Below are 27295 nucleotides of genomic sequence, written 5' to 3' on the forward strand. Positions count from 1 at the left end.
GCAACCATGTGGCACACTAATTCTGAACCCACTGGGCACCCCTGCCCCCCTCCAGCCTCCAGCACAAAGCAGTCACCTAATCAATAATCCATCATTCCCATCGACAGCCACTGCTTGTTTTTAACTCTTGAACTACCATTCTTACCAAGGCAGGTGGCCACTTGGCAGGCTGCAGGCAAAAATGGGCAAGATAGGAAAATAGAGCAAACATAAATTTTATGGTACAGAAAAAATCAACAGAAATGTGACAATGTAACACCCATGTGCATACCCTTGTACAACTACAATTCCTTACTCGTCCTTTTGCTACTACTCCAATGTGGTGCTACCCCTGTGGCTTCAACAGAGCTAGAGGCAGGCTGCTCATATCCCTGCTGTGACTGCTCAGTTGCTCTTGGCTAATATCCACTGGGTTTTGGAGCCCATGAGGGCCCTGCCAAACACTGCCCCACCTGCACCTGTGCAGGGCAGACTCGCCCATCAGTATTTGAGGCCCTGACTGCGGGTGGCGGGGCAGGGAAGCAAAAAGCCAGAAGTGGAAGCACTTTGAACAGAGTCTCCACTTCTATGTCCACTTTCTCCATCTTCCTTCTCATGGGTCACCCGCACTTCCCTGCTAGCAATGAGCTGGAGAGCACTTTGCTGCACTTCAGTGAGGCACTGAATAGCCAAGGCTAAGTTTTCCTCAATCCTGCTTAAGGTGGCATTCTGAGTATGCAGGCCATCAGTGAGGGCCAGTGTGCACTCGGTCAACTGCTGCATCTGATGCTCCATGCAGGTGGCCACTCTTTCCACAGATGTAGACATCAGCGCAAGGCTTGAGATATCAAATCACTCAAGTCAGAGATGGGCTCGTCCAATCGCTCACCAACTATGTGCAATGTGACTGGAAAGACTGAAAGAATCTCACACATTCTTTGCTGCTGCTCTAGACTAGTCCTCTTCTTCGATGATGCCTGAGGATCAACATCTGCATCCAGCTGAACAGAGCTGGAGCATCCTGTGCCCTCCCTTGGCAACTCTCCACTGCCGTCCCTGCATCCACCATTTGCTGTTGCTCACTTGTTATGTGTGAGACACCAGGTGAAAACCCGAATACCTAGCTTGAACGGTCCCACTGAGGTGTCCCCTGAGCTGGTGGAGGGTGTACACGGGCCATGTGATGGTGCTTCCTCAGAGATGAGTGACCTTTTCTGAGGAGTTTTCATTCTCCTCCTGCACCAGCTCCTGAGGGAAGCTTGATGGGCCTCTGGGAGATTAAATACATGAATTAGAACTGTCAAGGTTAGAAGGTGTTAATGAACATTTTGCACATGAACACGTTTCACTGGCTGACAACACCAAGTCAACATGAGTGAGTGTTGTATGCCGTGTGATTGTGTGATATTTAATTCCATCACCAGGTAGCTGGGAGACCCCCATCTCTCCATCTCTAGTGACCGGGTATGCCAAGACTTGTCTTATCTCCAGCCCCTCCTCCTCTGCACCTGTTGATATTGAGATGGCTGGAGGGCCACCTCCAGTTTGCTGCCTGTCTCTGGTGTTCGGTTCTCCCTTCTCCTGCACGGAGGGAAAGAACAGACCTATGAGAGGGAGAAATGTAATGTGAGGATGAATGGACATTTGTGAAGGGTCACTGTGAGGGATAGGTGTGCTATTGCACAAAGATGAGGGTGAGTGTCAATGGCGGATGATCAAACGGGAATGTGAGGAGATGCCTAGACAGAGAGAGATGGCCGCACCTGCAAGGTCTGTTGGCATGAGGTGCGGGAGAAGACTTGGGAAGACAGTGTGAGTGGGGTTGGGCTAAGACGTACATCAGGATGTAGTTGAATATGCCCTGCAACTCACCTTGCCTGCCCTGATTAGGACATTCAACCTCTTCAAGCATTATATCCAGGATATCACACTCCTGCTGCTGGCTTCCTCAATGACTTAAAACCAGGCTTTCTTCTTTTCTGAGGCAGGCTTCTTCCTCCAGTCAACAGGGTACAGAATCTCCATACGGGCCCTTACAACTCGCAGCATCATAGAGTAATTGAATCATAGAACAGTCCTGCACAGGAGGCGGCCATTTGGCCCATCGAGTCTGTGCATCATCTCCAGAGAGACTTCATTGAAGCGTGGTACTCCCTTGCTATCTTGTGTCTCCATATCTGCAGGTTCTGGCCAAATGTGAAGACTTCTACAATGCTTCAAGTTTGATCCTTGCAGGGTCCCTTGAAATAGTTGAGCTAAGATAGCTTGATGTGGGTTGTCATCACCCCACTTGCTCTAATTGGATGCGAGTCCTGGAAGTCGGAAGCAAATGTAGTGGTTGGGTTAAAAGCCACTGACAGACACGCCACTGAAACATCTGGTATTCCCTTGTGCTATGAGCGAGCAGGTCGGGAAGTTCAAAATCAGCCCTTTATGTCACAGGATTATTGAATGAAAATATATAAGAAATCTAGAAAATATTCAATTGGAAAGGAGAAAAACACAGAGACTGGAACACAGAAACAAAAGGAACAAAAAAGTAATATTGATTTTTTTTTTTGCTTTCTTTTTTCATTTTCTGATGGTTTCTTTTCATTTTTAATCCATTGTGCCTATCGGTTTGCTCATTGCTTATATTTCTGAATCTTAGAATTAAGACATATCCACACTCTTCCAAGGTTGAAAATCTGGATAAATGGTGAATTAATGTGGTGAGAACCCAGAAGCCAGAGAAACAGCAGTGGAAAAGAGAGATCAGTAGAAATGAAGGATACAAGACATATTCGGAGCTGGTTGACAACAGACGATCGATGTGATACGAGAAGTGGGGGAATAATCAGGAAAGATAATCAGGCCTTTTCAATGCAAATAAGTGTGCTTTATCCCAGTTATACTTAAGGCTCAATGCCAAACAATAGAGATAGGTATTTCGTAAATATAGGAGGTAACAGAAGCCTAAATTTGTTTCCACGATGATCAACTTTTTACACGTGTGCTTCACCAAGTTCCAAGTTAGAATCATTTTTAAACAAATTAAGGTTTCTTTGAACTCTTCAGTTTTCCTACAATATCAGTCATTTCACAGATTTAAAATACTGACTGACCTGGCAGCCCACAGCGTGGTTGACTGCTTCCAGGTGGTGTCCTAGTCCCTGGAATTTCCTGTCCATTTTCATACACACACCAGCAGTAGCCTGTACTGCCATGGCATTGCAGAGGCCTGAAGTTCCCTTCCTCATCACACTTAGGGATGTGGCGTCCAATAAGAGGTTGAGATCCACGCAGGCTCACTTCTGCTTGCAGTCTCTCTCGATGCTGTTCACAGGCAGTCTTTGGACGTTCATTGGCTGCTAATCGAACAAAAAGAAACTGGTTTTGAAACAATTACAAATTAAAAGTACAAATCTCTCAAATTGTATCTGTAACATCTCTTTTTGTACACTGTGTGTAGTCACCAGTTTATTGGAGAGAAAACACACCCAAGCCAAAATGCTTGAAATACAGTAGATTCCACATGATATAGTTAATTTATCACCTCAAATTTCTCCAAATTCTACCACCACCAGCAATACACCTGTACCTACCAAAATTTAGTATTGTCAATTAGTGCTGTAAAGTTTATTTGAGCCACAATCCTAATTTTGTGTATGTATTATCTGATAAATGTTACTTTTTGAGAGTTTAATGTGGGGAACTCTTTGGCAGCAGGATCTCCAGGAATTTTACTGCTGGTGTGCAATTGGAAAGAAACTTGTTTGGTAGTATGTGATTTATGAAGGATAGTTTTATGCTGTAATGTGATTGGGGAGAAAATTTAAATTAAGGACAAGGATTTTGTGGGGAGCTTTAACCTGGTGGGTTGGTTTGCGAGTGGGTGCTTCGTTAAAAGGGCTGAAATTACCCGCGTGTCGGGAAGCCAATAGCAGCACGGCAACTTCCACCTTTAACCTCAACGCAATCTGCAGCACACAGGAATCCCTCTGTGCGACAGGTGGGTTAGCAATTTAAATATGTTAAGTGTTCATTATCAGCTTCTTCAATGCTGAATTCTGACTTTAACTGTGGGCTGGATTTAATGGGACCCCCCCCCCCCCCACCCTCGCCAGAGATGGGCTAGGAGGTGGTGGGGTCCATAGAATTGCGACGGGAGGCGAGGGGTGGAGGGCCCGTCGCCTTCTTATTGTACCGCAATGAAGTCAGGGGCAGGATAGGCTGACGACTACCCTCCCGCCTATAGGTTAATTGAGGCCTGTAAGAGCCTCTCTCCCCCGCCACTAGCATTAAAACAGCAGTGGGGGGTGTCTCCGCCACACAGAGAGGTCTCCCAATAAAAGAGGCAACCTCCATGTGGGCTTGGGGGATCCTTCCTCTGTGGGCAGTGTATGGCCCACGGAGGGCCCTCGAAGGAAAACAACCCACCTCACTGAAATCCCTTCTCCCTGCACTCAACGTCCATCTTCACAGCCCCCCGAGATCGCCAGGGCCCCCTGGACTGGCCTTGGCGGCCCCAGCTCACTTATGTTTAGTCCGGGGTTTGAGTGCTGGGCCTGGTTCCAAGGCCTCTTGTAGTTTTGGCAGTGGCGCTCCGATACTACTGAGCTGCCGGTCCTCTGATTGGCCTACAGCTTTAGGAGATGGGATCTCCATCCTTGAAGGGATGGTGATCTCGCAGCCGGGCTGTTAATTGTCTAGGTGCCGTTAAATAAAGCCGGGGGTCTCCAAATGGATGAAATGGGTTTCCCACCGCCTTTCTGGCCCGGCACCGGGAGCCCTGCTGGCTCTACTAAATCCAGCCCAGTGTGTGCACAGATTTCCTGGGCTTCGTGGAACTCATCTGGAAAATCCAAGTGAGAGTACAGAGGGATTTGGGGTGGCTGAGTAAGTGACAGGCAAGAAATGCTTTAAAGACTGAGATCTCATACCTGCTTCCTTGTCTGGGTGGGAGGCTTTAGCTCACAGAATTTGTTTTGAGACAGTGCTTTCAATATTTTGGAGGTGATTTCTGCTGCTCTGGAGTCTACATCGATTGATTTACACTTCCCAGCTAACAACATTCCTTTCGGCACAGCAGCTGCTTATGCAGTTTTACCTTGGAGCTCAGATGAGGCACAAGATGAGCAGCAGCAGCAACATCAACAGGCACTTCACAGCTACCTAAATCAACTGTTTCCATGATAATCAGCTATGAATTACACAGAGGTGCCCCAACAGCTTGCAATCCAGACTCACTTTAAAAAAAAAAGTCTTTCTGAACCCATCATTTTTGCTACAACATTATTCATTCTCCATATTTAAGATACTGACTTGACTGACCTGGCAGCCCACAGCGTGGTTGACTGCTTCCAGGGGGTGTCCTAGTCCCTGGAATTTCCTGTCCGTTTTCATACACACACCAGCAGTAGCCTGTACTGCTGTGGCATTGCAGAGGCCTGAAGTTCCCTTCCTCATCACACTCAGGGATGTGGATTCCAATAAGAGGTTGAGATCCACGCAGGCTCACTTCAGTTTGCAGTCTCTCTCGATGCTGTTCACAAGCAGTCTTTGGATGTTCAATGGTTGCTAATCAAACAAAAGAAAACTGGATTTGAAACATTTACAAATTAAAAGTCAAATCTCTCAAATTGGGACACATAACATCACTTCATGTGTTGTCACCAGTCTGTTTATAGGAAAGAAAAGACACCTAAGCAAATATGCATTACTGCACAATATAATTGACATGTGATATTCTTAATACGTCATCTTAAATTGTTTTCACCACCATCACCAACAGGCATACACCTCTACACACCAGAATTAGTGTCAAATATTACATTTCAGACACAATCCTAGATTTTTTGTATTATTTGATAAATTTTACTTCTTTGTAACTTTATTCTGAGTAACAGTAATGACAGCAGTTTCTCTCAATTTATTATTCAATGAATATAACTGGAAATCATTCTGTTTAGTTGAATGTGACTGTATAGGGTTTATATTCCTGGAAGATGATGTCAAGAAAATTGACCTTAGCAAGAAGGGTTTCATGTTACAGGATTGTGTATTGACAAAAATATAACAAAATGTAGGAAGTATAAAATTAGAAGATAAAATACAGACACTAAAATAATTGAACAAAAAAGCTAATGCACTGAATGATTACATCAGAGAGATGGAATGTCATTGATTTGTCTTTTTTGCGTTTTTGTTACATTTCAGATTCAACTAAATTCTTTTTAGCCCTTTGTTCATATTTTTCATCACTCTAAGATTCAGAATTAGATGTAAAGATAAACTGCCACATTACCTAGGCTGCAAAATCTGAATAAACAGTGAATTAATTTGGTGAGAACAAAGAAGCCAGAGAAACAGCAGTTGAAAAGAGAAATCAGCAGAAATGAAGGATACGAGGGTATTTTGAGATGGTTGACAACAGAAGAGACTGATGGGAGAGGAGGAGGGAATAATCAGGTGGGATAATTAGGCCTATTGTATGGAAATAAATGTTATCAGGTGTTTTATCCCAGTTATACATACAGTCCAATGCCAATCAATGTTGATAGACATTAGCTGATCAGCAATCGGCTGATTCCATGATTAGCAGCTTCTATGAATTGCACATGGCTGTTTCACCAAATTTCAAGATGGACTGACAGAAACAAATTAAAACCCCATTGAACTTCTCACTTTTGCTACAACACTGGTCATTTTGCTCAATTAAAACACTGACTGACCTGGCAGCCCACAGCGTGGTTGACCCGTTCCAGGTGGTGTCCTGGTCCCAGGAATTTCCTGTCCATTTTCATCCACACACCAGCAGTGGCCTGTACTGCTGTGGCATTGCAGAGGTCTGAAGCTCCCTTCCTCATCACACTCAGGGACATAGACTCCAATAAGAGGTTGCGATCCATGCAGTCTCTCTCGATGCTGTTCACAAGCAGTCTTGGGACGTTCATTAGTTGCTAATAAAAGAAACAGAAACTGAAACTGGTTTTCAGACAGTGGAAAATAAAAGTACAAATCATGCAAATTGAGTCGTGGATCGTCTCTTTTAAGTGCAATACGTTTCATGTATGTTCTTGGTGCAGCACAGGAAATTGCTTTTAATTTCTTCACTACCAGGGATGCGCCTGTAACCAGCTAGAGTTCAGATTTTGGCTAATGTTGCATAGATCATTCCAAACACAATCCCAGATCTTTGTATATTTTAATTAATAATGATTACTGTGAGAGTTTACAGTAAGGAACTGTTATGGCCATAGCATCTCACAGAACTTTTCTACCTGAAGTGTAATTGGAAAGAAGGTTTGATTGGTAGAATAGGACTTTATAGGATCTATTTTGCTGGAATGTCATTGGGGAGAAAACTAGCCTTGGAGAGAGAGATTGTGGGCTTGATTTAATTTCGCAAAAGCACTGAGTGTTGTTGGAGAGGGCAGGGGTACCCAATACCGGATGGGGAACCTGGAAATAAGTGCAATATATCAGTCAGTGGCTTTTTAACTCAGCCAGCTCATTATCATTTTATTTTCCAGTTTCCTGCCTAATATACTACAGTGGGCAGAGTGACAAATAAAAGAGAATAAAGAGGAAGCCTTTGTGTTCAATAGCTTGCTGCTTCTGTCTCAATCTCTGCCTCACAAATCTTATACTAAACTCAGCTAAACCTCACTCAAGTCCTGAGAGACATCACAGGCAGCTTCTGTAAAGAGCTGGTGTTCCACTTAGACAGGTTCCTGTTCAGACACTGAAGTCCAAAATTACCTACAGAGACTGGAACGCTTAACAATGAGGAAGAAAACTAACGAACTTAATGGTTTCGACAAGCAGGAGAAATTACCTTATAAAAATATTGATTTCTCTTTTTCTGTATTCTTACTTTAGTTATCTGATGTTCTCTCTTAAATTGTAATCCTTTATTCTCACCTGCTTTGATCATTGCATCTATTTCTGAATCTTAGAAGGAAGATATACTGCCATTTTTCTGAGGTGGAAAGCCTGAATAAATGGTGAATTAATTTGTTGAGAACAAGGAAGCCAGAGAAATAGGAGTGGAAAAGATGGAACGGTAGAAACGATGATCAAGGAGAATTCTAAGATAGTTGACAACAGAAGTATTGCTGGGAAGACAGGGCGGGGGGGGGGGTGGTGAAATGATCAAGAAAGGTAATCCGGCTTATTGGATGCAAATAAGAGTTGGTCAGACCTATTGTCCCAGTCATGCTTCAGCTCAAAGTCAATCAATAGTGATAGGCACTGCATAACTACAGGAGATAACAGATCCTAAATCAGCTGTTTGCATGACAATCAGCTTCTATGAATTACACCCAGGTCTTTTCCAAGCTCCAAGTTAGACTCACTTACAAGAAAACAGTATTTCCAGCATTTTCTGTTGTTCATCATTCCGCCATTGGCACTTCTTCTGGACACATCTTTTATTTTTTTACTTGTGCCATTACTACTCCGTTTGGCTCTGCCCACTAAATCTTATTGTCATTTAATGTCTCCCATCTTCTTCCATATCAAAGACCTTCCATTTTGTTCTTTTGCCACCCTCCCCCATTTGATCTACTTAAAACCCATTACATTTCTAACTTTTCCCATTTCTGATGAAAGGTCATCAACCTGAAACATTAACTCAGTTTCACCACAGATGCAGCCAGACCTGCTGAGTATTTCCAGCTTTTTCTTTTTTTATTAAAGAAAATGAAAATTTCTTTGAGTGCCTCAATTTTTTTTACAATGTTGTTCTATTTGCTTAATTAAAATACTGACTGACTGACCTGGCAGCCCACAGCGTGGTTGACTGGCTCCAGGGGGTGTCCTAGTACCAGGCATTTCCTGTCCGTTTTCATACACACACCAGCAGTAGCCTGTACTGCCATGGCATTGCAAAGGCCTGAAGTTCCCTTCTTCATCACACTCAGGGATGTGGATTCCAATAAGAGGTTGAGATCCACGCAGGCTCACTTCAGTTTGCAGTCTCTCTCGATGCTGTTCACAAGCAGTCTTTGGATGTTCAATGGTTGCTAATCAAACAAAAGAAAACTGGATTTGAAACATTTACAAATTAAAAATCAAATCTCTCAAATTGGGACACATAACATCACTTCATGTGTTGTCACCAGTCTGTTTATAGGAAAGAAAAGACACCCAAGTAAATATGCATTACTGCACAATATAATTGACATGTGATATTCTTAATACGTCATCTTAAATTGTTTTCACTACAATCACCAACAGGCATACACCTCTACACACCAGAATTAGTGTCAAATATTACATTTCAGACACAATCCTAGATTTTTTGTATTATTTGATAAATTTTACTTCTTTGTGATTTTATTCTGAGTAACAGTAATGACTGCAGTTTCTCTCAATGTGTTATTCAATGAGTGTAACTGGGAATCATTCTGTTTAGTTGAATGTAGCTGTATAGGGTTTATATTCCTGGATGATTTTGGCAAGAAAATTGACCTTAGTAAAAAAGGTTTTATGTTACAGGATTGTACATTGACAAAAATAAAACAAAATGTGGGAAGTATAAAATTACAAGTGAAAATACAGACACTAGAATAATTAAACAAAAAGGAACAAAAAAAGCTAATGCACTGAATGATTACATCAGAGAGATGGAATTTCATTAATTTCTCTCTTTTGCGTTTTTGTTACATTTCAGATGCATTTAAAAAAATTTCTAGTCCTTTATTCATATTTTTCATTACATCTAATTCTGAATCTTAGAGTGAAGATAAACTGCTACATTCCCTAGGCTGAAAAATCTGAATAAATGGTGAATTAATTTGGTGAGAGCAAGGAAGCCAGAGAAACAGCAGTGGAAAAAAGAAATCAGTAGAAATGAAGGATACAAGGGAATTTTGAGATGGTTGACAACAGAAGAGACTGATGGGAGAGGAGGAGGGAATAATCAGGAAGGATAATTAGGCCTATTGTATGGAAATAAATGTTATCAGGTGTTTTATCCCAGTTATACATACAGTCCAATGCCAATCAATGTTGATAGACATTAGCTGATCAGCAATCGGCTTTTTCCCTTATTTGCAGCTTCTATGAATTGCACACGGCTGTTTCACCAAATTTCAAGATGGACTGACATAAACAAATTAAAACCTCTTTGAACTTCTCATTTTTGCTACAACACTGGTCATTTTGCTCAATTAAAATACTGACTGACCTGGTAGCCCACAGCGTGGTTGACTGCTTCCAGGTGGTGTCCTAGTCCCAGGAATTTCCTGTCCATTTTCATCCACACACCAGCAGTAGCCTGTACTTCCATGGCATTGCAGAGGCTTGAAGTTCCCTTCCTCATCACACTCAGGGACATGGAGTCCAACAAGAGGTTGAGATCCACGCAGGCTCACTTCTGTTTGCAGTCTCTCTCGGTGCTGTTCACAAGCAGTCTTGGGACGTTCAATGACTGCTAATCAATCAAAAAGAAACTGATTTTGGAACAATTACAAAATCAAAGTACAAATCAAACAAACTGGGTCATATAATGTCACCTTTTGTTTTTGTCTTTTGTAATGTCTCTTTTGGGTGTTGTCATCAGTCTGATTATAGGAAAGAAAACATCTAAGCGAATATGCATTCATGTTCGATACAGTTTACATGATATTGTAAATTCTCCTTGTGAAATTGTGTCCAATTCTATAAGTGTCGGGTACAGCTATACCCACAAAAATTCAGATTTTCAACTGTTATACAGTTCATTGCAGAAACATCCCTAGATTTCTTTTCTTTGTTATCTGATAATGAGAATTTACAATGACAAACTATTATAGCAGCAATATCTTGCAGAATTCTTCTTTCTGGAGTGTAATTGGAAAGAATTTTGTCCAGTAGAATGTGGCTGTGTAGGATTTATTTTTCTGGATTGTAATAGGGGAGAAAAATTTAATGTCAAATGATTGTTGACGGACAGCATAAGGCTAAGACTGAGATGAGGAGGAATTTCTTTATTCAGAGGGTGGTTAATCTTTGGAATTCTCTACCCCAGAGGCCTGTGGAAGCTCAATCATTGAGCATGTTCGAGACAGAAAGTGATAGATTTCAGGATACTAATGACATCAGGGATATGGGGATAGTGTGGAAAATGGCGTAGAGGTCAATGATCAGCCATGATTTGTTTGAATGGCAGAGCAGGCTCGATGGACTGAATGGCTTACTCCTGCTCCTATTTCCTATGTACCCATGTTCCCAAAAGTATAAGAGATGCAGCAAATAACCAATTAGTTATCTGAGGGTCTCTTTATTTTAATCCTTTAATCTTACGTGTTTGCTCACAGCATTTATTTCTGAATCTTAGAGTCAAGATGTAGGCCAATATTTTACACCACCCTAGTGAGCCAGATGCTGGCAGTGGTGGGGGGGTGGGGGATAAAATTGAGCTGGAAGCTCGAGGAGGCCTTCCCAGCCCACTCCTGCCTCTGCCCCACTTTACGTGGGCCGAGGGGGTGGGGGAGTGGGGGGCGAGAAACAGGCTGCCCGTCTCAGGCCAATCCCGCTTCCATGGGTATTTTACCCAGTGATACCTGGCGGCCTCTCAGCGCACCGTGGGGGGGGGGGGGGCCCTGACAATCAGGTACAGGGTACTTCCCCAATCACCCCCAGGTCCCGAGATGCCCCCCCTTCCCTCCTCAAATGACCACCCTTGCCTTGCCGGTTCACGATCGATTTCCCCGGCGAGGCAAACCCAACTTACCTTCAGTCCTGGCTCCATGTCCTCGGCTGGGCTGCAGTCCCAGCAGTGGCCACCGCACCCGCCTCAAGTGGGTGGAAGTCCTGCCTCTGAACAATTAAAGCCCGGGGACCCTTAAAATACGGGTCGGATCCCTGGGCTGGGTGGATGCAGTTTCGCCATCGACTTTTACGTCATGGCCAGCTCCCATCCACCTGTCATAAAAGCCAGCCCAGAGTCATTTTTCTGAGGTTAAAAGCCTGAATAAATGGTGAATTAATTTTGTGAGATCAAGGAAGCCAGAGAACTATCAGTGGAAAAGTGAGATCAGTTGAAATGAATAATAAAATAGTTGGTTGTGTTACAACCAGGTGAGAAAGGTGTCTAGGAGTCTCTTTCAGCCTTCATCTTGTCTTATTACAACAGGATTTAATTTTTAAACACAGTGTGTTTTGAGCTCCCCCTTGGTGCATCCTTGTTCACTGCTTTCCAATTATAAGGCAAAGAAATTAGCACAAACAGGCCTTCTTAGGTTTAAAAATAAAAGTGAAATTTATTAAAACTTAAACTCTAATTCAGTTAAAGCCTATGGAAACACGCTGCGTCCCATGCTAGCATGCATACGCAATCCACACATGCAAACAGAGATAGAAAAGAGCAGAAGAAAAATAAAGAAGTTTGAAGCAATATCAGAAGAGTTTCTTGTTACTGTGCTTCGAGCTCACTGTAGTCCTTTTGTAGGTAGCCTTGTTTTTCATTGGGGCCCAGTATTCTTCTTAAACCTTGTTCACTGTAGGAGACTTTTCTATCTTGAGGTTCATGTGTCTTCAATGGGTCTTCAGTGCCGTGAGAAAGAGATGAGAGCAGATAGTCTTTTCAATCCAGGAGCGAACAGCTTTTTGAGATTTAAATCTCTGTGGCAAGTTCAAATTCAAGAAACTCCCACAGCCAGTTAGTCATGTGACTGAGGTCTGCCAAGTCTTTGGTGTATTGGGGAAGCAAGGACCAATTCCTTTGTTCCAACACTGTCTGCCTGTATGCAAAAAAGGTATTTCCGGCAAGGGGCCTGGCAATTCCTTATGATAGGCCCTCTTTTCTTCCCAGCAACAATTTTAAGTTTTAACGTTCATGTGGCGAAATAATGTGTGCCTCATTCTTGGCAGGTGGGGGCCTGCATGACAATGGACAACAGAAGAGAATAAAGGGAGAGGGATGGGGGAAATAATCAAGCATGATAATCAGGCTTTTTGGATACAAATAAATGCGGTCAAGCCTTTTGCCCCGTTCATACTTAGAATAAAATGTCAAATAGCAGTGATAGGCACTTCATAACCATAGGAGATAACAGATCCTACATCAACTGTTCCATGATAATCAGTTTGTAGCAATTACAAACAGGTGCTTCTCCAAGCTCCAAGTTAGACTCATTTTTTAAGAATAAAGTCTTTTTGAACTTCTCACTTTTGCTACAACACTGGTCATTTTGCTCAATTAAAATACTGACTGACCTGGCAGCCCACAGTGTGGTTGACTGATTCCAGGTGGTGTCCTGGTCCCAGGAATTTCCTGTCCGTTTTCATACACACACCAGCAGTGGCCTGTACTGCTGTGGCATTGCAGAGGTCTGAAGTTCCCTTCTTCATCACATTCAGGGACATAAACTCCAATAAGAGGTTGTGATCCATGCAGTCTCTCTCGATGCTGTTCACAAGCAGTCTTGGGACGTTCATTAGTTGCTAATAAAAGAAACAAAAACGGAAACTGATTTTCAAACAGTGGAAAATAAAAGTACAAATCATGCAAATTGAGTCATGGATCGTCTCTGCTAAGTGCAATGCGTTCCATATATGTTCTTGGTGCAGCACAGGAAATTGCTTTCAATTTTTTCACTACTGCCCCTGTAACCAGCTAGAGTCCAGATTTTGGCTAATGTTGCATAGATCATTCCAAACACAATCCCAGATCTTTGTACATTTTAATTAATAATGATTACTGTGAGAGTTTACAGTAAGGAACTTTTATGGCCATAGCATCTCACAGAACTTTTCTACCTGAAGTGTAATTGGAAAGAAGGTTTGATTGGTAGAATAGGACTTTATAGGATCTATTTTGCTGGAATGTCATTGGGGAGAAAACTAGCCTTGGAGAGAGAGATTGTGGGCTTGATTTAATTTCGCAAAAGTGCTGAGTGTTGTTGGAGAGGGCAGGGGTAGCTAATAACCCTATGGGTGGGGAACCTGGAATACATCAGTCAGTGGCTTTTTAACTCAGCCAGCTCATTATCATTTTATTTTCCAGTTTCCTGCCTAATATACTACAGTGGGCAGAGTGACAAATAAAAGAGAATAAAGAGGAAGCCTTTGTGTTCAATAGCTTGCTGCTTCTGTCTCAATCTCTGCCTCACAAATCTTATACTAAACTCAGCTAAACCTCACTCAAGTCCTGAGAGACATCACAGGCAGCTTCTGTAAAGAGCTGGTGTTCCACTTAGACAGGTTCCTGTTCAGACACTGAAGTCCAAAATTACCTACAGAGACTGGAACGCTTAACAATGAGGAAGAAAACTAACGAACTTAATGGTTACGACAAGCAGGAGAAATTACCTTATAAAAATATTGATTTCTCTTTTTCTGTATTCTTACTTTAGTTATCTGATGTTCTCTTTTAAATTGTAATCCTTTATTCTCACCTGTTTTGATCATTGCATCTATTTCTGAATCTTAGAAGGAAGATATACTGCCATTTTTCTGAGGTGGAAAGCCTGAATAAATGGTGAATTAATTTGTTGAACCTTACTGACCGGGGCTTGAGTTGTGTACCTATCACAACCTCTGCATCACCAACTCGTTATTTCATACTGAACCCTGTCACTAGGTTTCTTGGAGGCACCCAAGATCACGTCGTTGGCACCAACTGGACATCATCGTCACAAGGCGAGCCTCTTTAAACAGCGTTCAAATCATGCGCAGACTCCACAGTGCGGACTGCGACACCGACCACTCCCTGGTGTGCATCAAGGTTAGACTCAAACTAAAGAAGCTGCATCACTCCAAGCAGAAGGGCCGCCCGCGCATCAACACTAGCAGAATTTCTTATCCACAGCTGTTACAAAAGTTTCTTAATCCACTTGTAAAAGCCCTTCAAAACACTCCTACAGGGGATGCAGAGACCAAGTGGGCCCACATCAGAGACGCCATCTATGACTCAGCAATGACCACCTATGGCAAACGTGTGAAGCAGAATGCAGACTGGTTTCAATCTCACTCTGAAGAGCTGGAACCTGTCATAGCCACTAAGCGCATTGCTCTGTTGAACTACAAGAAAGCCTCCAGCGAGTTAACATCCGTAGCACTTAAAGCAGCCAGAAGCGCTGCACAAAGAACAGCCAGGCACTGCGCAAATGACTAATGGCAACACCTATGCAGTCGTATTCAGCTGACCTCCGACAGCGGAAACATCAGAGAAATGTATGATGGCATTAAGAGAGCTTTTGGGCCAACCATCAGGAAGATCGCCCCCCTCAAGTCTAAATCAGGGGTCACAATCACTGACCAACACAAGCAAATGGACCGCTGGGTGGAGCACTACCTAGAACTGTACTCCAGGGAAAATGTTGTCACTGAGACCGCCCTCAATGCAGCCCAGTCTCTGCCAGTCATGGATGAGCTGGACAAACAGCCAACAAAATCTGAACTCAGTGATGCCATTGATTCTCGAGCCAGTGGAAAAGCCCCTCGGAAGGACGGCATTACCCCTGAAATAATCAAGATGCCAAGCCTGCTATACTTTCAGCACTCTACGAACTGCTTTGCCTGTGCTGGGATGAGGGAGCAGTACCACAGGACATGCGTGATACCAATATCATCACACTCTATAAGAACAGGGTGACTACGGTGACTGCAACAACTACCATGGAATCTCCCTGCTCAGCATAGTGGGGAAAGTCTTTGCTCGAGTCGCTTTAAATAGGCTCCAGAGGCTGGCTGAGCGTGTCTACACTGAGGCACAGTGTGGCTTTCGAGCAGAGAGATCCACCAATGATATGCTGTTCTCCCTTCGACAGCTACAGGAGAAATGCCGCGAACAACAGATGCTCCTCTACGTTGATCATTGATCTCACCAAAGTCTTTGGCCTCGTCAGCAGACGCGGTCGCTTCAGACTACTAGCTAAGATCAGATGTCCACCAAAGCTACTAAGTATCATCACCTCATTCCATGACAATATGAAAGGCACAATTCAGCATAGCGGTGCCTCATCAGACCCCTTTCCGATCCCGAGTGGTGTGAAACAGGGCTGTGTTCTCGCACCTACACTGTTTGGGATCTTCTTCTCCCTGCTGCTCTCACATGCGTTCAAGTCTTCAGAAGAAGGAATTTTCCTCCACACAAGATCAGATAGCAGGTTGTTCAACCTTGCCCGTCTTAGAGTGAAGACCAAAGTACGGAAAGTCCTCATCAGGGAACTCCTCTTTGCTGATGATGCTGCATTAACATCCCACACTGAAGAGTGTCTGCAGAGACTCATTGACAGGATTGCGGCTACCTGCAATGAATTTGGCCTAACCATCAGCCTCAAGAAAATGAACATCATGGGACAGGACCTCAGAAATGCTCCATCCATCAATATCGGCGATCACGCTCTGGAAGGGGTTCAAGAGTTCACCTACCTAGGCTCAACTATCACCAGTAACCTGTCTCTCGATGCAGAAATCAACAAGCGCATGGGAAAGGCTTCCACTGCTATGGCCAGACTGGCCAAGAGAGTGTGGGAAAATGGCGCACTGACACGGAACACAAAAGTCCGAGTGTATCAAGTCTATGTCCTCAGTTCCTTGCTCTACGGCAGCGAGGCCTGGACAACGTATGTCAGCCAAGAGCAACGTCTTAATACATTCCATTTTCGCTGCCTCAGGAGAATCCTTGGCATCAGGTGGCAGGACCGTATCACCAACACAGAAATCCTCGAGGCGGTCAACATCCCCAGCATATACACCGTACTGAGCCAGTGGCGCTTGAGATGGCTTGGCCATGTGAGCCACATGGAAGATGGCAGAATCCCCAAGGACACATTGTACAGCGAGCTCGTCACTGGTATCAGACCCACCGGCCGTCCATGTCTCTGCATTGAAGACGGCTGCAAACACGACATGAAGTCCTGCGACATTGATCACAAGTCGTGGGAGTCAGTTGCCAGTGATCGCCAGAGCTAGCGGACAGCCATAGAGGCGGGGCTAAAGTGTGGCAAGTCGAAGAGACTTAGGAGTTGGCAGGAAAAAAGACAGAAGCGCAAGGGGAGAGCCAACTGCATAACAGCCCCGACAACCAATTATATCTGCAGTGCCTGTGGAATAGTCTGTCAGTCTAAAATTGGCCTTCATAGCTACTCCAGGCGCTGCTTCACAAACCACTGACCACCTCCAGGCGCTTACCCATTGTCTCTCAAGACAAGGAGGCCAAAGAATGACTGGAAAAGATGGAACAGTAGAAACGATGATCAAGGAGAATTCTAAGATAGTTGACAACAGAAGTATTGCTGGGAAGACAGGGCGGGGTGGATGAAATGATCAAGAAAGGCAATCCGGCTTATTGGATGCAAATAAGAGTTGGTCAGACCTATTGTCCCAGTCATGCTTCAGCTCAAAGTCAATCAATAGTGATAGGCACTGCATAACTACAGGAGATAACAGATCCTAAATCAGTTGTTTGCATGACAATCAGCTTCTATGAATTACACCCAGGTCTTTTCCAAGCTCCGTTAGACTCAATTACAAGAAAACAGTATTTCCAGCATTTCTGTTGTTCATCATTCTGCCATTGGCACTTCTTCTGGACACATCTTTTGTTTCTTTACTTGCCCCATTACTACTCCGTTTGGCTCTGCCCACTAAATCTTATTGTCATTTAATGTCTCCCATCTTCTTCCATATCAAAGACCTTCCATTTTGTTCTTTTGCCACCCTCCCCCATTTGATCTACTTAAAACCTATGACATTTCTAACTTTTCCCATTTCTGATGAAAGGTCATCAACCTGAAACATTAACTCAGTTTCTCCACAGATGCAGCCAAATCTGCTGAGTATTTCCGGCTTTTCTTCTTTTATTAAAGAAAATGAAAATCTCTTTGAATGCCTCAAATTTTTTACAATGTTGGTCTTTTTGCTTAATTAAAATACTGACTGACTGACCTGACAGTGCACAGCGTGGTTGATTGGCTCCAGGGGGTGTCCTAGTCCCTGGAATTTCTTGTCCGTTTTCATAAACACACCAGCAGTAGCCTGTACTGCTGTGGCATTGCAGAGACCTGAAGTTCCCTTCTTCATCACACTGAGGAACATAGGCTCCAGTTAGATGTTGAGATCCACGCAGGCTCATTTCTGTTTGCAGTCTCTCTCGGTGTTGTTCACAAACAGTCTTTGGACGTTCAATGGGTTCTATTCAGATACAGAAAAACAGGTTACAAGATAAAGATGCATATAATACAAATTGGGTCAGGTAATGGCCGGAATCTTACGTTGGGTGGGAGACCCCTCCCACCAGCCGAAAGTTGGGGGGGCAAGCCCACCTCCACCAGGCCTGGGGAGCCAAGCCGGGATTTTTCATTCCCAGGCCCTTAAGTGGCCTTGGGCAGGACTTCCACCTCCTTGAGGCAGGAAGTCCTGCCTAATGGAGCTGCCAGCCAATCAGCCGACCAGCAGCTCTTATTCCCAGCAGCGCCACCAGGAGCGGTGGCCACTGCTGGGACTGTACCCAGCTCTCGCAAGCAAGTTGTCGGATAGCCCCAGAACGAAGGTAAGTTTTTGGGGCTTCGCCAGGGACAATCAGCCAGGCCCTGACAAAGCAAGGGGTGTCGCTTTGGGAGTGGTGGGGGTGGGGGAGGTGCAGGAGGCGTGTTATGCAGTGGGGGTGGTTAGGGCTTTGGGGTAGGCCCACCATGGGGCACACAAGGTGCCCGATCAGGTGCGGCCCTCCCCAGACCGCAAGAAGGCTACCATGCTTTACCTGGCAGTGTTCTTGGGGACTTAGCCAAGGGTAAAATACCTGCGGTGGGGAGAGAAGGCATTTTTGCGATTGGAAGCCTGTGACCAGTGGTGTACCGCAGGGATCGGTGCTGAGACCCTTGCTGTTTGTAGTGTACGTTAATGATTTAGACATGAATATAGAAGGTATGATCAGTAAGTTCGCAGATGACACGAGTTGGTGTCATAAATAGTGAGGAGCAAAGCCTTAGATTACAGGACGATATAGATGGGCTGGTAAGATGGGCAGAGCAGTGGCGTTTGGAATTTAATCCTGAGAAGTGTGAAGTGATTTATTTTGGGAGGACTAACAAGGCAAGGGAATATACAAATAATGGTTAGACCCTAGGAAGTACAGAGGGACCTTGGTGTACTTGTCCATAGATCACTGAGGGCAACAGCACAGGTAGATAAGGTGGTTAAGAAGGCATGTGGGATACTTGTCTTTAGTAGCCGAGGCATAGAATATAAAAGAGCAGGGAGGTTATGATGGAGCTGTGTAAAACTGTGGTATAGGCCACAGCTGGAGTACTGTGTACAGTTCTGGTCGCCACACTATAGGAAGGATCTGATTGCAATGGAGAGGGTGCAGAGGAGATTCACCAGAATGTTGCCTGGGCTGGAACATTTCTGCTATGAAGAGAGACTGGATAGGCTTGGGTTGTTTTCCTTAGAGCAGAGAATGCTGAGGGGGGACCTGATTGGTGTATACAAAATTATGAGGGGCATAGATAGGGTAGATAGGAAGAAACTTTTTCCCTTAGCAGAGGTGTCAATAACCAGGGGGGATAGATTTAAGGTAAGGGGCAGGAGGTTTAGAGGGGATTTGAGGAAACATTTTTTCACGCAGAGGGTGGTTGTAATCTGGCACACACTGCCTGAAGAGGCAGGAACCCTCACAACATTTAAGAAGTATTTAGATGAGCACTTGAAACGCCATAGCTATGGGCCAAGTGCTGGAAAATGGGATTAGAATAGATAGGCTTGATGGATGGCGCAGACACGGTTAGCTGAAGGGCCTGTTTCTGTGCTGTATAACTCTATGACTTTATGACTTAAGTGCCAGTTAATTGGCTACTTAAGGGCCTTGATTGGCCTGGGGCAGGTGGGCCGTTTCTCACTGCCGCTGCCCTGCGTATAATTGCAGCGGGGGCGGGAAGGCATTGGGAACAGCCCCTCCCTGCCTCCCACTCAATTTTACACCCCTCCTGCTACCAGCCCACTTGTTGTGGGGCGGTAAAAGTTCCGACCAATGTCTTTTGTTGTACACTATGGCCAGATTTTAACGTTGGGCAGGAGGCCCCATCCACCAACCAAAAAGTCATTGGCGAGCCTGCCTCCACCGGGCCTGGGGTGCTACGCCAGGATCTTTCACTCCCCAGGCCCTTAATTGGCCTGGTGCAGGACTTCAACCTCCTTGAGGCAGGATGTCCCGTCTAATGGAGCTGCTGGCCAATCAGCAAGCCAGCAGCTCTTAGTCCCAGCAGCGCCACCGGGAGCGGTGGCCACTGCTGGGACTACACCCAGCTTCAGCAGGAAGAGAAAGGACGACCCCAGAAAGATGGTAAGTTTTTGGGGCCTCACCAGGGACAATCAGTCATGCCCTGGTGAGGCAAGGGGAGTCAGTTGGGGAGTGTTGTGTACTGGGGGCAATTGGGGCGGCCCTCCATGGGGCACAGATGCCCGATCAGGAGGGCCCCCCCACAGCCTGCAAGAAGGCCGCCATTTTGCCTGGTGATTTTCTTGGGCCCTTTGCCGTCTGGCCACCACAGGTAAAATACCTGCGGTGGCGGGAGGATACCCTTCAGTGGCAGTTAATTGGCCATTTAAGAACCTTGATTGGCCTGGGGCAGGTGGGCAGTTTCTCACGGCTGCCGCCCCGTGTAAAATTGTGGCCCCTCCCCCGCCAACTGTTGTCACCAGCCTGTTTATAGGGAAAAAAACACATGGAAGCCAATATGCTATAGATACATTTCACATGACATAGTTAATTCATCACCTCAAATTGATCCAAATTCTATCACAACCAGGGATACACCTGTACCAACCCGAATGTAGTATTTTCAACTCGTGTTTTTTAGCTCCTTCCAGCCACAAACCTAAATTTTTGTGTGTGCCATTTGATTGATGTTATGAGAGTTTATTGTGAGAACTATTACAGCTGAATTGTCACCCAAAAACAATTCCTTAAGTGTAATTGGAAAGAATCTGGTTGGTGGAATGTTACTGAGTAGGATTTTTTTAATGGAATGTAATTGGGGAGATAATTGAAATTGATAGGAAAGAAAACACACACAACCCATTGGTTCTCACTCTGCCAGGGTATCCAGCAGCCTAAAGTAGACCCGTCCTTACACATTTAGGTTTTTAAATTTCTGGTGTGGCAAGTTTCTGAAATGTGAGCTGATAACATCACACTGAGGGAAACCGGGCATCTGGGATCTGAGTAAACAGGGCAAGCAACTGTGTATCTCCTTAACCAATTAGATTGAAAGATTGTGAAGTTAACAGCTCAACGACTGAGAACGAAGTACACATTAGAATGGGTGGATTCAGAGGCAAATCAGGTCCAGAAAGAGGAATAAAGTGAGGGAAAGAGAGATTGGATTAAGAGAAAGAAAAAAAAAGAGACAAAGGAAAAGTAAAAAGAAAAACATAAGAATACAAGTTTTACATATTTAAATCGCCAACAATTAATACTTGAAGAAATTAGATTCCACATTTATAATAGCTAATTTTTAGTGTTTCAGAGGTTGATTGGCAGTAATTAACACTTACCATATTGTTAAAAGTGTAATTACACTTGAAGTGATAAGACGTAATTGTCTTTGATGTGTTTATTTCATATCTATCACGCAAATGCAGCAACTTCACACATTCAGTGCATTTCAATGCGAGGCAGACAGCAAGATACTGCTTTCTGTACATTATGAGCAAAGATGTGGCATAAGCATTTTCCACTCCAATTAAAAAGTAAGTAAACCAATGGCAGGGGATAAGAGTGTGATAAACTGACAGAATGAAGTGTCTACAGGACAGTGGACTTGTGGTTTTACCTCTTTTCAGATTTCAGCAAATCAGCAGTTTAGTGAGATAACAGCTTTATTTGAATTAAATTAGATCTGCTGACCTGGGAGCGCACACTGTGGTGGATTATTTCCAGGGAGTGTTCTGGTTCCAGGAATTTCCCTTCCCCATGCATCCACACACCAGCATTGGCCTGTACTACTGTGACACTGTAGAGGCCTGAAGTTGCCCTGCTCATCACACAGAGGAACATGGATTCCAAAGTGTGACCGATGCCCACCGAGGCTGAACTCTGCTTGCATTCCATCTCGCTGCTGTTCACAAACAGTCTTTGGACGTCCGGTAATTTCTGAAGAAAGAAAATATTTCTGTCATCTATTCCACATTAAATACAGTGCTTCAGACTACAACAAAATCATAAAATGGCAATGCTACCCCTCACCCAACCCCTCAACATAAAAACATACCTAATCGCTATCCCCGAAATTAAACAGCAACATAGGAACAGGTGTAGGCTATTTAGTCCCTTGAATCTGTTCTGCCATTCAATCAAATTACAGCTGACCTGTACTTCAATTCCATCAACCTGCCTTTAATCCCTATCTCTTGATACCCTTACCTGACAAAACCCTTTGAATCTCAGTCTTAAAAATTTCAGATGACCCAGCATTCACAGCTTTTCAGGAGAAATGGAATTTGTGCACAAAGGTGCCTCCTAATTCCACATAGAAATGAAGATGTGCCCACTCATTCTGGATTCCCCTACCAAAGAAAATAGTCTCTCAGTATTTAGCCCGTTGAATCTCTTTGTCATTTTAAGCACCTTAATTAGATCATCCCTCAACCTTCCAAACTCAAGGGACTACACACCAAGTTTATCCAACTTGCCCTCATAATTTAGCCCTTTAAGCCCCGGTATCATTGTATTGGATCTGCACTGTACCCCATCGTAGGTCAATATATCCTTCAGGGAGTGTGGTACCCATGTCTATACTAAGGTCGCAGTGCCTTTTTTATGAAACCAATCATGTAGGATGGCCAACACTGCACAAGTACATTGGTATTATTAATCACAATGGACTCCAATCAAATTTGCAAGTCATTCAGTCTGAGAAAGGCTGGAAGAGACAGAATGGTAGGCGGTTACATAAATAAAGAAGTTAAGAATTAGGCTTCCCCGATGGCTGAGCAAGTTTACTCAGTGAATGGCTGAATCCTAAAGAACACAAAACTCCCAGATTCAAATCAACACTCTGTGCTAAGTTAGCTTGTCTCAGAATGAAGAATATTAGGGCACTACAACCTGTTTAAGTTAGAGAGAGGAAAGTTGGCCATGATTCATAATCCACATCTCTATTCGCTGATCCAACCGGCAAATGTGCATGTCAAGTGAGGATACAGTCAGGTACAGTCATGATCCTCCTGTGGTAAAATAGTCTGCTGATATTCACTGCCAAGGCCCATTTGCCTGGGGAAGCGGAGGGCATCTGACTTGCTTGGAGCCGCAAAGAGTCTTCAGCAGAAAGCAATGTAATCTTTGCTCTATTTGGATTTGAGAAGCCAAACCCTGGCAATTGGAGGTTTTCAAATTAAAGACTGGTTTGTTAGTGTGCAGGTGCAGTTCACCCCACTCCTTAGCACCGGATACCACTTCCAGGATTGTACTCAAGAGGTGATATTGGGCATATAATATCTTCTGTAAAGTAGAACTTCTAAATTCAAGGAGGGCTAACTTCAATGGAATGAGAGGGAATCTAGCCAGGGTAAAATGGAATCAAAGTTTGACAGGAAAAATTGTAATGGAACAATCTTTAAGGAGATGTTTCAGGTACAGGGTAGGTACATTCCAAAAAGGGCGAAAGGTAAGGAAACCAAAGCCAGGGCTCGGATGACGAAAGAGATAGAGAATATGATGAAAGAAAAAAAAAGGTGTATGATTCATGTCAGATGAATTCTTCAAGTGAGAACAGGCCAAATACAATAAGTTGAGAGGGGAGATGAAGAGAAAAATAAGACTGGAGTAGATAGAATATGAGAATAGAATGACAGTTAACATAAAAGGGAACCCAAAAATGTTCTACCAGCATGTAAATAGTAAATGGGTCGTAAGAGGCTCAGAGGGGCTATTAGGGACAAAGAGGATGATATATGCTTAGATGCGTAAAGCAAGGCTAGAATACTTAATGAGTATTTTATATCTGTATTTACTAAGGAAGAAGATGCTGACAAAATATTGGTAGAAGTGGAGATGCTAGAAATAATGTATGGGGTGAAAATTGATAGGAAATGCTGGATATGCTTAGAGTGGAAAAGTCACCTGGTCCAGATGGCTTCCCCAGGTTGCTAAGAGAAGTGGGAGTGGAGATAGCAAAAGGGGTTGCCATAATTTTCCAACCTTCCCTAGATGTGGAGGAGGTGCCAGAGGATTGGTGAGTGGCAAATGTGACTAACCTTATACAAGAAAGGGTGTAAGAACATTCCAAGTAACTACAGGCCAGTCAGTTTAACATCAGTGGTGGGTAAGATTTTAGAAACAATAAATCAGGGAAAAAAATCAACAGGCACTTGGAGAGGTTTGAGTTAATTAAGGAGAGACAGCATGGATTTGTAAAAGGAAATTGTGCTTGACTAATCTAATTGAATTTTTTGATGAAGTAACAGAGAAGGTCGATGAAGGGAAAGCAATGGATGTTGTCAATATGGATTTTAAGAAAGCATTTGACAAAGTATCACATGAAAGGCTGGTTAACAAAACTAAGGCTCATGGAATAGGAGGATTAATGTCAGGGAATTAAACTTGCAGAGCTATGGGGCTAGAGCGGAGGAATGGGACTGATTGGATTGCTCTACATAGAGCCAGCATCGACTTGATGGGCCAAATGGCCTCCTTCTGTGCTGTTATGGGACACAAATAACAGAATGACATTACCTTCATTTGGGCCCTAGAAGCAGGACGTGCGAGGAATACTCTTGCGTCCTCCGTCACCTAGCATTGAGATGAGATGGGGGGCAGGAGTTAAAATTTGAACTGTTAACATCGTCAGCTAGGACAGGTGGCCAATCTACACTGAGAAATAAAAAAATATAGGGCTGTACTTTAACTCCTGGGCAGGAATGTGGCAAAGTGAACAGTGTGCCCATCTAGGAGCGATGGCAGGGAAGCTTGGCCAATTTTAACAGCTGGGCCTCATTAGGGTGCTGCTTACCAATTTCCACGGGCATATCTTTTCAAAGCAACACTGCTTTGTCGTTGTCAGAGCCAGAAAAATATTACTATTGTAGGGAAGAAATACACAGTGCAGAAAATAAATTGTCCTACTTTTCCCAATCCTTTATCCCAAATCCTACTATTTGTACACAGGAAACAAAGTTACTGTAAATTTAATTTGATTTTGGATTCCTACCAGGCTTTAGTGGCCTACACTGGGCACCATCTCCTTCATAGCCAGGGTTACACCGACAGACAAATGAGCCAGGGATATTGTAACAAGTTGCATATGGGTGACATACTCCCTCAGTACATTTATCAACACCTGCAAGAAAGAAACACAGGCATATTTTAGTCAGGCTTTCATCCCTCATATTTCCTTCCCATTTCCATTACTCTCCTAAATGAGCATTTTTTAGAGGAGTACAGTTCCGTAGTTGGGAGCAGGAGCCCTGCAGTCCATTCACCAAATGGCTATTCCTTATGTTGTATCCATTAACTCTTGATGGATGAATCCATGTAGTCTATTCAGCTGTGTGCCTGATCCTGTCCTTATTCAAATATGCATATACAGATGCATATATCCATCAGGAGTTAATGGATAATGCAGTGTGAGCCCTGGTTGATTTGCTGTTCATTAGCTCGGAGACAACAGCAGCACTTGCACTGTTGCTCAAATTGACATCAGCTAGCTCCAATACAGACAAGGAAACCAAGCCTATGATTTTCCTCGGGGCAGGGCGCAGTACCACACCATGTGGTGCACTTATCCACCGAGCCATTATGGAGAAACAGTCAAATGCAATCAGCCCTGTAGCAGATATTATATAAAACTCTTTGAGGTTGAAAGGTCTGTGAGCAGTTCACCCCACTGGGACCCTGCAATGAGTTCTCATATTTCTTATGGAGCATGATATGTTAAAGACAATAATTTGTTGTATAATATTATAAAATATCATTAAGATTTTAGCAACATAATATTGTATATAGTATGGTATGTAGTATTCCTAGATACTAACTCCATCCCTCTCCCTGGCAACCGTCTGAGGCTGAAACAGACTGTTCGCAACCTTGGTGTCATATTTGATCCAGAGATGAACTTCTGACCACATATCCGCACCATCACTAAAACTGCCTATTTCCAGCTATGTAACCATCTACAGGGCACATGCCAGGAGTGTGATGGAATACTCTCCATTTGCCTGCATGGGTGCAGCTCCAACAACACTCAAGAAGCTCAACGCCATCCAGGTCAAAGCAGCCCGCTTGATTGGCACCCCGTTCACCACCTTCAACATTCATTCCCTCCACCACCGATGCACAGTGGCAGCAGGGTGTACCATCTACAAGATGCACTGCAGCAACGCACCAAGGTTACTCAGACAGCACCTTCCAAACCCGCAACCTCTACCACCTAGAAGGTCAAGGGCAGCAGGTGCATGGGAACACCACGACCTGCAAGTTCCCCTCCAAGCCACACATCATCTTGAGCTGGAACTATATCACTGTTCCTTCACTGTCGCTGGGTCAAAATCCTGGAACTTCCTTCCTAATAGCACTGTGGATGTACCTACCTCACATAGACCGCAGCGGATCAAGAAGGCAGCTCACCACCACCTTCTCATGGGCAATTAGGGATGGGCAATAAATGCTGGCCTGGCCAGCAACACCCACATCCCATGAAACAAATAAATAAAAAAAAACACTGCCCAACTCTGCCCCTGCCTCAACTCACCTGCTGCTTAAACCCTCATCCGTGCCTTTGTTACCTCTGGACCCGACTATTCCAACACACTCCTCGTTGGCCTCCCATATTCTACCCTCTGTAAACTTGTGGTCATTCAAAACTCTGCTGCCAACGTCCTAACTCTCACCAAGTCCCATTCACCCCTGCACTCACTGACCTACATTGGCTCCTGGTCAAGCAATGCCTCGATTTAAAAATTCTCATCCTTGTTTTCAAATCCCTCCATGGCCTCACCCCTCCCTATCTCTGTAATCTCCTTCAATCCCACAATCCTCCAAAATATCTGTGCTCATCTAATTCTGGGCTCTGAGCATCCCTGATTTTAATTGTTCCACCATTGATGGCTGGGCCTTCAGCTGCCTAGGCCATAAGCTCTTGAATTCCCTCCCTAAACCTCTCTGCTTCTCTCCCTCGCTCTCCTCCATTAAGATGCTCCTCAAAACCTACCTCTTTGACCAAAATTTTCGTCACCTCCTCTAATATCACATAATGTGGCTCAGTATAAAATTTTACTTGATAATGCTCCTGTGAAACTCCTTTATGACTTTAGAGGTGCTATTGGAATATAAGTTGTTTTTGTTGTTGTCATTTCTAGCAGGAGAAGTTCACCAAACCTGCCCATCCAATTATCCCACGTGACA

At 44.0% G+C, this 27295-nt stretch overlaps 1 protein-coding gene across 5 annotated transcripts in view; it reads right to left on the minus strand.

The window, feature by feature from the left end:
• Positions 1 to 27295, minus strand: part of nid2a (nidogen 2a (osteonidogen)) — a 165924-nt gene that overhangs the window by 83757 nt on the left and 54872 nt on the right. For 3 of the 5 annotated variants that reach the window (XM_068039107.1, XM_068039108.1, XM_068039104.1), the window contains exons 11-19: positions 25104 to 25232; positions 21803 to 22048; positions 17842 to 18087; positions 13165 to 13392; positions 10154 to 10399; positions 8742 to 8987; positions 6693 to 6920; positions 5293 to 5538; positions 3084 to 3329 (exon numbers count right to left, since the gene is read on the minus strand). In XM_068039107.1, the coding sequence (XP_067895208.1) occupies positions 3084 to 3329; positions 5293 to 5538; positions 6693 to 6920; positions 8742 to 8987; positions 10154 to 10399; positions 13165 to 13392; positions 17842 to 18087; positions 21803 to 22048; positions 25104 to 25232 (2061 nt within the window). The remainder of the gene's footprint in view (positions 1 to 3083; positions 3330 to 5292; positions 5539 to 6692; positions 6921 to 8741; positions 8988 to 10153; positions 10400 to 13164; positions 13393 to 17841; positions 18088 to 21802; positions 22049 to 25103; positions 25233 to 27295) is intronic. The other 2 variants (XM_068039105.1, XM_068039106.1) reach the window with 2 other exon arrangements.

This window comes from Heterodontus francisci, chromosome 9 (assembly GCF_036365525.1).
Source record: "Heterodontus francisci isolate sHetFra1 chromosome 9, sHetFra1.hap1, whole genome shotgun sequence".
NCBI lineage: Eukaryota > Metazoa > Chordata > Chondrichthyes > Heterodontiformes > Heterodontidae > Heterodontus > Heterodontus francisci.